Below are 12,971 nucleotides of genomic sequence, written 5' to 3' on the forward strand. Positions count from 1 at the left end.
GCTAACCCCAAGAAACTCCGAATCTCGGTCGCTGAAGCTGGTCGAGGCCAATTCTTGACTGCCTCAATCTTCTTCGGGTCCACCTGAATACCCTCTACTGATACAATATGACCCAGAAATGCAACCGAACTCAACCAGAACTCGCACTTCGAAAACATAGCATATAATTGACTATCTTTCAGAGTCTGAAGGACCACTCTGAGGTGCTGCTCGTGCTCTTCTTGGCTGCGAGAGTACACCAAGATGTCATCAATGAAGACTATCACGAATAAGTCTAGATATGGCCTGAACACTCGGTTCATCAACTCCATAAACGCTGCTGGGGCATTGGTCAAACCAAATGACATGACTAAAAACTCATAGTGCCCATACCGAGTGCGGAACGCCGTCTTAGGGACATCAGACGCCCTAATCTTCAGCTGATGATAGCCAGATCTCAAGTCTATCTTTGAAAACACCTTTGCTCCCTGAAGTTGGTCAAACAAATCATCAATTCTCGGCAGTGGATACTTGTTCTTTATCGTCACCTTGTTCAACTGTCGGTAATCAATACACATCTGCATCGAACCATCCTTCTTCTTCACAAATAACACCGGCGCACCCCAAGGAGAAACACTAGGCCTGATAAAACCCTTCTCTAGTAATTCCTGCAACTGGTCCTTTAACTCCTTCAACTCTGGCGGGGCCATGCGATACGGCGGAATAGAAATGGGCTGCGTGCCCGGAGCCAGATCAATACAGAAATCAATATCCCTGTCGGGCGGCATGCCCGGCAGGTCTGAAGGGAAAACCTCAGGGAACTCTCGAACAATAGGAACAGAGTCAATAGAAGGAACCTCTGCGCTGGAGTCGCGAACATACGCCAGATAAGCTAAACACCCCTTCTCGACCATGCGTCGAGCCTTGACATATGTAATAACACTGTGAGTGGCATGACCCGAAGTCCCTTTCCACTCTAGTCGGGGAAATTCTGGCAAAGCCAAGGTCACGGTCTTGGCGTGACAATCTAAGATAGCATGATACGGGGACAACCAATCCATCCCCAATATAACGCCGAAATCCACCATATCTAAAAGCAGTAAATCAACACGGGTCTCAAGACCCTCAAACACAACCACACAGGAACGATGCACCCGGTCAACTACTATAGAGTCACCCACCGGTGTAGATACATAAACAGGAATGTCCAAAGCATAACTAGACATAGCCAGGCAGGGTACAAAATAAGACGAAACATATGAATATGTAGACCCAGGGTCAAATAGCACTGACGCATCTCTATCGCAAACCAGAATAGTACCTGTAATAACGGCATCTGACGACTCAGCCTCTGGTATGGCTGGTAAAGCATAAAACCGAGGATCAGCTCCACCTCCCTGAACCATGTCTCTAGAATGATCGGCTGGCGGCTGACCCCTACCTCTGGCGGTCCGGCCTCCACCTCTACGGTCTCGACCTCCACCTCTATGATCCCTACCCCCGCCCCTGGCTGGCTGGGCAGGCTGGGGGTCACCTGGTGCCTGAATCATGGGGCGAGGGCCCTGCTGCTCTGACTGTGTACCCCTCAATCTCAGGCAGGCTCTCTTGATGTGACCATACTCGCCACACTCATAACATCCCTCTGTACAATGAGACTGGCCCTGACGACCCGAGTGACCTCCACGAAAACTCTAAAGGGGCGGTGCACTGATGGGCGTGCACTGAGGGACTGCTGAAGAATACTGCCCACGAGAACCACGATCGCCTGGAGCACCCTGCGAAGCCTGGAGGGCTGACTGAAAGGGCCTGGAAGACTGACCCCTATCATAAGAATCCCTGCCTCCAGGTGAGGCACCACTGAATCGACCTGAGTGACGGGGTCTCTTGTCTGACCTATGACCACCCCCCTGTGGCAGAACCATCTCGATCCTCCGGGCCACATTGGCCGCCTCCTGAAAAGTAATGTCACTACCCGTCTCTCTGGCCATCTGAAGACGAATGGGCTGGATCAAACCGTCAATAAATCTCCTCACCCTCTCCCTCTTAGTGGGAAGTATGACGAGGGCATGGCGAGCTAGATCGATAAACCGGGTCTCATACTGAGTGACTGTCATAGACCCCTGCTGGAGGCGCTCGAACTGCCTCCGATAAGCATCCCTCTGAGTAACGGGGAGAAACTTCTCCAGGAACAACTCTGAAAACTGATCCCAAGTCAAAGGCGGCGACCCTGCTGGTCTGGCTAAACAGTAATCCCTCCACCAAGTCTTGGCGGATCCGGATAGACGAAAAGCCGCAAAATCAACTCCATTGGACTCCACAATGCCCATGTTTCGAAGAACCTCGTGGCAGCTGTATAAGAAATCATGGGGGTCCTCAAAAGAAGCTCCGCTGAATGTAGCAGTGAAAAGCTTGGTGAACTTGTCCAGCCTCCACAAAGCATCAGCGGACATAGCCGCTCCATCACCGGCCTGTGCAACTACCCCCGGCTGAACTGCCACAGCTGGCTGGCCCGGTGGGATTTGAGTCTGGGGAGCTACCTGCTCCGGAGTACGTGCAGCAGGAGTCTGGGCTCCTCCTCCAGCCTGGGAAGCGGTTGGTGCTGTAGGAAGCAATCCTGCTCGGGTGACACTCTCCATGAGACTAACCAACCGGACCAAGGCGTCCTGAAGAATTGGGGTAGCAATAAACCCCTCTGGGACCTGAGCTGGGCCCACCGGAACTGTCTGAGCCTGGGCCAGAACCTCCTCGCCAAGGTTACCCTGAGTGTCCGCCACTGGTGTTGCTGCTGGTGGCTGGGCCCTGCCCATACCTCGGCCCCCAGCACGGCCACGTCCTCTGCCCCTAGCGGGAGCTGCCTGGGGCTCGGACGGCTGATCGGTGGATGAGGAAGCGCGTGTTCTCGCCATCTGCGAAAGAACAGAGTGGAAATTCAATCAGCATTTAAGAAACCAAATCGCACGACAAGAAAGAACAGATGAGAGATTTTTTCCTAACTCAATAGACTCTGGGGAACAAGTACAGACGTCTCCGTACCTACCCCTCAGACTCTACTAAGTTTGTTCGTGAGTTGTGAGACCTATGTAATATAGTACTAGTCTCTATGAACGTGCGTTGCACGTTAAAAGTTGCACATAATGGTTTAGGAAATTATTTTTATGAAGTAACACAAAATTTAAGTAATGAGAGAAGTATATACGATACAACAATAATTTAAATGCCAAAAAGATCATTACATTAGCATAAGACGTGAATAATGATTGAATATTGTCATTTGAACCTGCAAAAATTGATCATTTTTGCAGGTTCTTTATATATGTTCCCTTCATATGCTATGGTGCTCCGTCATGACCAGAACATTTTTGTGAACATTGATGTTCCTTTTAAAAGTGCATCATATAATTGTTTGTATGAGAAAATATGTTGCTGCATATACAGTTCAATATTTGGAACTATTTGTCCTTGTGCTTTTTTATTGTTACTGCAAAACACAAACGTTCGATAAATTTTCTGGATGTGAAAGTGGAATTCTAAGGATAAACGCAGGCCTGAAAGTACATTGACATATCATGATTTCTGCATGTATAACGGTGTTGTCAAAACTTCTACATACCATTCTAATACAATTGCATAAGCTATTTGACAAAATTAAGTTTTTCAATAACATGAGGAATGTATTTTGCTTCAAAATTACATGTACACAATGAAAGTTTATTTTAAATTAATAATAATATATTCAACTCCAGTTAAAATTACCTACCAATTAGAAAAGAAAAAGCTAATGCACCATGAAGCCACAAAACAAACCAAAACCACGTAAAAGAAAACTAAAGGCCTCCAACTGTCAAAAGGAATTAAAAACTTAGTGTCATGTACTTTGCACAACTTCCATTTTCATTTAGTGATGGAATATTTTCCTTGTTAGCGATTTTCACAACTAATATCGTCAATGGGCTTGATAATCAGTGGTTCTGGAAGAAGGACCAAATCATCTTTTATTGTATGCTCTTTTTCATTTCTGACACGAAATAAGAAATCACTTAATGTTATATTTGTCCTTATTGTTGGCCGAAGACCCAATTTGTCATCAAATTATATGTTTAGTATATTATAAATAAAATTGAAAGATGATAACTTTTTAGAAATTAATCGGTATACTCTTTAACATCACAGCCTAGCAAGTATTTTATAGCATCAAAGAGTGTAACATCATTTGTCATTGAACAAAAGATTTTTTTTATATGTTTATCTTCCTCGCAATCGACATCTCTTATCATACAATTATTGCAATTAGCAATTTTATTTTCATCATATACCTTTCTTGCAGCATCTTTTTCAAGAGGAATACCATGGAACATCTCTATTTATATAGTTTATTATTTGTGCATTGAATCTAGAATATAAATCATGCATATAAATAGAAGTAAATATATTGGGTTTTACACATTCGAAAATTTAAAGTTTTTTAATTCACAATTATAAATAAGCTATTTATGATGGTTTTATGCATTTGAAAAGGACGTACATGTACAATTGCACATGAGCCATTTATGATATCATTAACTATTTTAAGACATTAAAAAATTGTGTATCCCTTTATTTTAAGACAAAGTAAAGGACTAAACTTCCTAAAACGTGCTTCTTGAAAAAGACCCAAATGATTTATAAAGGCCTGACGGCCTAATCTAGTACATCACTTTAATAAAACGGATAGAACATTAATAACTGACTTAATTGATAGGTGAACACAAATTAGGAAATAACTAAATAATATAATATTTAAGCCAAGTAGGAAAGAGACAAAAATAGTTTGATCTCATATTGATAGATTGAATAAAACTATCTATTGAATATATACATCCAATAACTATTTATATGAATCATCTTGAATAAATTCTTTGAAAAATAATGTAGTTGATAAAATTGAGGAAAAAAGTAACAATTGAGGAATATATTACCTACACGGTTAATTTTAATCTTAGGAATAACATATGAATACATAAGCTAAAGCAAGAAAACTTGGTGATAAGTACAATAAAAAGAGTATAAAATAGAAAGAAATAATACCTTTCAAAAGTTTGTAGCATTAAAATGTTTGCAGAATTTTGATATTATATTTTTGTGAAAATAGCAGGGGCTACCAGTTTTCGGATTGGTAACTGAAAAATAGTCAGCGTTTGTAAAGTCATTGAAAAATAGTCACAATTTTGTTGCAACACGAAAGTTCCAGCATAATATACTATAGATTTGTGCACCTGTGTATGAGCTTCTATCATATTATGCCGGAACTCCAACACACGGGAAGTTCCAGCATAATATACTGGAGATTGGAACACCTGTGTATGAACTTCCAGCATATTATGCTGGACAAGTATATTATGCTGGAAGTCCAATATATTATACTGGAACTCCAGTATATTATGCTGAAATATTTTTCGAATTTTGAACAGTATTTTCGTTCAGATTTATCTTTACATAAAAAGTGACTAAATTTCGATTATTTTTGAAATTGTAGGTATTTTTCAATTACTACTTGTAAATCAGGTTATTTTTGAATTTCATCATGTATTATTGCACCAGGACCAAAGCTAAAAACTAATATGTAGAAGTATTTAGCTCTTTTTTTTTTAAATGGATTTGTACAATTTAATACGTTCTCCAATTAAATTAGTAAGATGATTTTTTTTTTTAAGAAATATGTCCTAAAAGTAAAAGGATTACATGTCTATGTGGCAATGTGGCACATAGAATTCATACAAAATAATAGAATTACATGGCAATGTGGCAATTCTCAAACAGAAAATAAGTTATATATGTTGTTTCCAATTGATATTAGGATTTGGACTTTAAACGTAAACCAAATTTGTGGATTAGTAGACTACATAATGGTTAGCCTTTTTTTCTCGGTTAATTCCCAGTAAGTTTCCTTAAATTCACAAACTTTCTTTAACTATATTATCAAATCAGCATATTTACAAATAAATTGATTTAGCAAAAAGTTTCCAGGTTTTAAGAATTAGGAATAGGATCCTAAAAGTAATAGAATTGTATAGCTAATGTCTGGGATTTCCGTAAGAAGTATGTCCTAAAACTAATAGGATTACATGACTAAGAGGTAGAATTTCGGTTATGACCTTTTATTGTGAGTTATTATTCTTAATATTATAAGGTTATTTTTGTAAACCAACATTATATTCGTGCTTTTATAACAATACTAGTCTCTATGTTCGTGCGATGCACGAAATATTTTTTGTCAAACATTAAAAAATGTGTATCAAAAGTAATGAATTTTCACTTGCATATGTATTCTAAAACTATTTGTTATTAAATATGTGTGAATTTTATAATCGATTAAAAAATATATATATTCATAAAAGTGATTCAATATTTGAATTAGAAGGATACGTCTTTGGAGAAAAGGAACTAATGGCCTAATCATAATCATTTACTCATATTTTTGTTTAATCCTACATAAATTTATAGACTATTTGTTATAAAAAATAGAAAATAAAATTATAATTTAAGACTAACTCTTGATTTTGAAGCCATACGTCTGGGGGAAAAGGAACTAATGGCCTAAACATAATAATTTACTCATATTCTTGTGTAATCCTACATAAGTATATAGATTCTTTTGGTATTAAATAATAGAAAATAGAATTATAATTAAAGATTACCTCTTGATTTTGAAGCCGAACAAAATAGGCTGCTAATTATGTATTCTCCGCTTTTAAACTTACTCGAATTTTTTGTTTCTTTTAGATACTGTTAGGACGGCATAGGAATAATATGTTATATTATGGCTTAAGAAATTCTTTTTCTTTTCCAATGACATTTAAGAAGTTCTATTATTAGTTGGTAACAAACTCCTATATTTTAGGCCCTATAACTTAAATTCACGTTATTTTATGTTTTTAAAATTTCCTTGTATTTGTTGGTTCCAAATTCCTATATTGTAGTCACTTGATATTACTGTTTTATCCCATATTCTAAATTTTTTTAAAAGAAATAATTCAATTGTGAAGGGTATAAAAATCAGTCAATATTTTGAGGTTATTTTTGTCGTTCAACATTTAGCGTTCCAATATTCGTGCTTTTATAATAATTAGTCTCTATGTACGTGTGTTGCACGTATTTCTTGCTAATCATTAAAAGAAATATAAAGAAATATGAAAAGCAATTTCTTCCTTATATTCAAAATCAAAGTTTTATCTAACTCTAAACATTAGATATTATTGTGATTTTGTCTCAAAATATATCCATTTAACCGACGATTTGAGAAAAACAATATCAATGTCGATCAAGTTACAATTTTAGAAATTAATAGCATATTTGGCCAAGCTTCTCAAGAGACCAAAAGTGCTTCTCTTTTTTTTTTCCAAAAGTACCTTTTTTCCCTAACTTGAGGTGTTTGGCCAAGCTTTTTTGAGGAAAAAAAAGGTGCTTTTGGGAAGAAGCCAGTTTCTGAGAAGCAGAAAAAAGTAGCTTTTCCCAAAAGCAGAAGCAGAAGCAGTTTTGACTTTTCTTCTTACCAAAAATGCCCTTAACAAAATATAGTATATACCAAAATAACCGTTAAACCTAATACTTAGGATATTAATGTATAAATATTTCTTCTTATTTTTAGGATATCTTTCTAATATATAGTGACTTTAGCGGTGAATGCTTTTATATTTGTTGAATGATTTTTAATATATTTAACTTATATTAAAAGAATTAAGTACTTTTTAATTTTATTTTCATATTTTACTTAAATAAAATAAAAAGATTTAATTATTGCATGTAATAACATAATTTTGAGATTATTTATTTACTTATAATATTAACTATAAAGTAAATCTGTTCATGTCCTTATTCGTAATTTGATAGTTAAAAGCACTTTCTGAAAAGTTTGGCCAAACACAAATTATTGCTCAAAAGTGCTTTTCAGAGTAATTAGCCAAATACAAACTGCTTCTCTCCAAAAGTACTTTTTTTCTAAAGCACTTTTAAAAAAAAGCATTTCTCAAAATAAGCTGATTTTTCCAGCTTGGCCAAACAGGCTATAAGACAATATCATTGTACCTTTTTGATTGTCAAGTTATTCTTCCATGACTTTTTTTCTTTTTTACTCCATGATGTAAGTTTGTAATTTGTACATCGCATAATTATATGTCTCTGTTCCTCATCATCTTTTTATGTACATATTTAGAGTGAATAAATATTTGAGTGTTCAACTTGATGTAGAAAGGTTTTAGTCTTCGAAGTAAACCTGGTAAGTCTCTCTAGCTTATTCATAGTAAACTTCAAATACTAATGGTGATTATAATTTTATCCTAGATGAATAGTTAAATCCTAAAAATAATTACTAATTTGGCGCTTTATTCTTATATATTCTTTTCCATCATTTTATTTTTCCCTTGGTCCTTAAAGTATAATTTCTTTATTTTTCCTCAACTTTGCGACCAAATTTCTTAATACAATAATGTAAAACATTTCCTACAATTTTCAGCTTCATCTAAAGGTTCAATTGTCCACTATCGTCTCATCTTCTTAGAACGTATAGTACATCATATTCATATGGTTTATTTGTGAGAGTTACATTAATGAAAATAAAATACTTCACATTCAACTCTAGATTATGGACATTTCTTACATCTTGTCTCAATATATGTCAATTAAGTAGTGTTTTAGAAAGATAATTTCAATTTACCCTTTCGAATATCAAATCGTTACTTTATATAAATAAATAAAAAATTGTTTGAAGATATTTCCGTTGCCTTTCTTAAAGAAAAACATGTATATCTGTAAATCTTGTACATTACACATTGTGCGTTTCTATTCTCTGTTTGACCTGCATATAAAAATCTAATGAAATATGTGATATTTCAAATTATTAATTCTAGGTCGGCTTAGTTGTAACATACTGGAGGAGAATGGTTCGCTGTCCTTTCTTAATATTTTGGTTATAGGCTAATATTAGTTTATATGGAATAAATCAAAATCTCATATATTTACAAAAAAATAAAAAATAAAAGAAAATCTAGATCTCAACGAAGTATATGAACCATGTATATTGTTGTCAGAAAAAAAGGGCTACTATTCTCTCCAAGTATGGCGGAGAGTAGCAGTCCATTAAGTCCAAATAGAATTGTACCCAATATCAACTTTGTAGGGATATCGTATTTGCAGTTTAAATTGGAAAGGAATTTAATTCTTCGATAATTTACAATTATATCCTTAAATTATATAAATATTTAAGGGCATAAAAATCAATCAATATTCCAGGAATAATTTAGTCGTTCAACATTTAGCATAAAATATTTGTGCTTTTATAATAATATAGATAGATAGATTTTTTTATTTATCAAACCGAACAAGAAACCTTAATACACATTGGTTTTAATTCACTTCTTGTTTGGTATCCTCCAGAGAGATAGAATGTCAACTATTGCTCAAGATTGAGCTTAAAAACTTGTAAGTTCCATAGCTAATACACATGATTTAAAAAAATTAATTAAATTTTTTTTAAAAAGATACACATGATTTCTTGAAAGGCACAGAGGGATGGTCAAAATTTAAAATCTTATTCATCAACAAAAATATTGAAGCAGCCACTAGTTTCCATTATTTGGTTTTGGTGTACAACAACTTAAAACTTCATACTAAAATCTGAATGAATACACAATAGCAAAGACATAATCAGTTCCAAACCCCTTTTCACTACAACAGCCCACTACTCATTTTCTTCCATGGATAAGTTTCCATATATAAAGCTACAAACTTTTCACCTGGAGGCGAAACCAGCTTTATTACAGCTATAAGGTGATATTTGGCACGGGCAAAATAATTTAAATCACAGGAAATGAGAGAGAATCACAGTTGTACAATATCATGGGCAGATTGCACCATTGATGTCCCGACGATTTAATGCAGCAGCTGTAAAACTCTAGTCGAGCTTCACGTTAGAATAGAGAAGGGTGTCCCTTGTGAGTGGCATGTTGAGGAGGAAGTAAATCTGCATCCAATTAAAGATGCCATGAGATTGCAGCAAAATAAATGTATGGGGCGAATCAGAGAAGTACATGATAAGATGTTATGGAAGAAAGCTAAAATCCAACAATATCATCATCACGGTCCTAGGGGAGATCTTATACTACAACTAAGCCTCAGTCCCAAACAAGTTGTGGTCGATGATATGAATCCTCATTTCTTTCTTTACGCTCAATTCATATCATCATCATTATTCATTACCAAAATAAAATAGAAAAAAAAAAAGTACCCCAAGGGATTTGGGGTGGGGGGGGGGGGGGGGGGGTAGTGTAGACAGCTGCCTAATGCAAGCATTAGTGGCTGCTTCCAAGGCTTGAATCGGTGAACTATAGGATAGACAGAGACAACTTTTACGTTGCTCCAAGGCTCTCCTTCCAGAATAAAATAAAAGTAAAAAAAATAAGATAAGTATATATAAATAGTAGTATTAATAACATAATATTAGAAGTATTCTACCAAGTCAAAAACTTATTCTCAATTAGTAGGTATCAACTATATGGATCTTTCTCTTCTATTGTGCCCTATCTTTAGCTATTGAAGATCTTATGCAAAGAATTAAAGGGGACAGACCAAAAAACGGCTAAGAACTTATCCCAGTCCAATAAACCCACATGTCTGAGTTTGAAGATTATCTCAGACAAAGGAAACTCGACATAGCTTTCTATAAGAAGGAAACTCTTAAATGCAATTGTTCAACTACGGACAAGGAAAACTCATTGTGCAATAGTTCTTTCAATGGTGAAAATTGAAGCATTGAAATGCATTAGCGTTTGGTTAGTAAAAACTTACTCCCAATAGAGTGGCAATAAGAAGCAAGATCCCTGTAACCCATGCAACAGTTCGTCTAACCAATATAATTTCTTCAATAGCTGTTGTATTTGGTAAAGCTTTTGTTTCCTCCAGCCAGCGGGCAGTTGGCGGAGAAGTGAAAACGACATTGAATAATGGCTCTGCTACTGATGGTGTACCATTACAGACAATGACTCCAACAATTTGACCTGCACACGTAATACAGAGTTTCCTTTAAAACAGAACTCAACGTTATCTAATAACAAGAATTGGAAAGGAAGAACTAAAGGAAAACATTCTTCTCCTAATTACTGCATATATTTTTTCCATAAAAGAAGGGCAAGTTTTTTTCTTGAAAAGCAACTTCCGGGTGTTAAGAGTATCTTTTGCCAATGGTTAAAGTCAACTCTTGTAATCATAAATCAAATACAGAGATCAGAGATCGGTGAAACTGCTAAAACACTATCAAATTTGTCAAAACCAGAGAATAAAGCCAACCTTTATAGGCTTCAGTTAAGGAATCAAACATCTTCGACATTACGATACTAAACAATTTGGTTCCTTTTGCAACACCTTCTGCTCCATAGTGCTCTTTGAGAGCCTACAAAAAAATCAAAAAGATCAATTGAGCTGGTATAACCAGTATAGCAGGTTTCATGTTTGTCTCTTATGTATTTAAAACTGAGGTGAAACAGTTCAGAGTACGACCAGTATGGAAATTAGAAGAAATATAACTTCCTTTTTCCAGACAAATGACAGATAATAAAAGACATTATGATCATCTGCAGCTGGTTTCATCTTTCCTTTTGGATGATAGGCTCATCTGCCACTAGTAGTGTGTAACTATTGATGGTTTCTCTGAATCAAAACAGATGTTCTAACTTTTGAGAGGCATTGGCCAAAACATCCAGTGATGCAGGTAACTGGAAATGAAGGTTATCATCAATAGTTAAGGAACAATCAGTACGTCAGACACTTTGTTAATATGATATCCAGACAGTCCAGAACAGCGGGAGATCCAGAAATGAAGGAATAATAAGAGACAAAAGGGACGAAACTATACTAGGATGGTACCTCCCAAAAATGCAAAAGGGAAAAGGAGAAGGATCAGATTAAAAGAGATGATTTCTTTTGAGAGGTCAGATTAAAAGACATGATCTTAAATCCAATGTTTAAGATAAAAGAGATGTATCATGTACTTGTGCTAAAGCTTAATTTGGAAAGGAAAAAAAAAAGAAAATGAGACTAGGTCTCGAAGAATTTGTAACCTTAAGTCCATCAAATTTTCCAGAAATTAGCTCAGAAGGACGGCGCACAGCTCCTGCCAAATCTTGGTGCATCTCGATTGCTCTTTGAATCTTACGGGTGAGTGAAACAAGACTTGTTACAAACTCCCGATCTGCTTCCTGTGCGACAAATGAAATGGACCATCACTAAATTTAGGCTGAACATGAAAGAAGACCAGAAAAGAATGAATTCACGATACATGCTGTCAAACCTCAAAATTACCTTTGACAATTGAAATTTCAAATTTGCATCATCCTCCAAGGGAATTGTCAGCTCTCCACTCACATATGAACCACTCAACCATGACGCCTACATACAGAAATCAAACCTCTTGTGAGTACAATGACCTTGAAGTTATTCAATGTGAGAGATAATCATGCAAGTGCTAACAAACACTAACAAAGTCAGTTAGTTCTTTGTCTGAATATTCAGCATCTGTTGTTGGTTCATCCAATGAAAAAAGAGATACTTCATCTGCATCTGCAAAAAACGTAATATTAAATTTAAATATACCAATCTAATTCTCTTTTTACAAGTAATTTAAATATCAATTTAATAAAACCTAGTCAGAAATTTATAACATGTATAAAGACAACTACCTGGAAGTTGAATGTCAGCTTTATTTTCGTTTACTACATTGCTTCTGAGGGCCTCAACAGAAACCCCTGTTACAACACAGGACATAAATAAGCACAATTCAATATACAACTTACTTCATCAAAAAACAAAAATAAGCACAATTCAATATAATCACCAGATCAGAAGCAGAAAGGCCAAGCAAGCACAGTAGAATATTCCACAAGTATGTTCTTTTGAGAGAGAGAGAGAGAGAGAGAGAGAGGAGGGGGGAGGGGGGGGTAGGGAGAGAGAGAGGACGTAGAGAAGTA

General features: G+C 35.8%; 1 protein-coding gene across 1 annotated transcript in view; it reads right to left on the reverse strand.

Annotated features, from left to right (window-relative positions):
* Positions 1 to 9,523: 9,523 nt before the first annotated feature.
* The window catches only part of LOC109242323, a 5,307-nt gene continuing 1,859 nt past the window's right edge, over positions 9,524 to 12,971 (reverse strand). The window contains exons 5-11 of the mRNA XM_019409193.1: positions 12,684 to 12,749; positions 12,485 to 12,564; positions 12,307 to 12,393; positions 12,066 to 12,203; positions 11,296 to 11,398; positions 10,798 to 11,006; positions 9,524 to 9,973 (exon numbers count right to left, since the gene is read on the reverse strand). Coding sequence (XP_019264738.1) covers positions 9,905 to 9,973; positions 10,798 to 11,006; positions 11,296 to 11,398; positions 12,066 to 12,203; positions 12,307 to 12,393; positions 12,485 to 12,564; positions 12,684 to 12,749 — 752 coding nt within the window. The 3' untranslated portion in view covers positions 9,524 to 9,904. The remainder of the gene's footprint in view (positions 9,974 to 10,797; positions 11,007 to 11,295; positions 11,399 to 12,065; positions 12,204 to 12,306; positions 12,394 to 12,484; positions 12,565 to 12,683; positions 12,750 to 12,971) is intronic.

This window comes from Nicotiana attenuata, unplaced genomic scaffold (genome assembly GCF_001879085.1).
Source record: "Nicotiana attenuata strain UT unplaced genomic scaffold, NIATTr2, whole genome shotgun sequence".
Classification (NCBI taxonomy): domain Eukaryota; kingdom Viridiplantae; phylum Streptophyta; class Magnoliopsida; order Solanales; family Solanaceae; genus Nicotiana; species Nicotiana attenuata.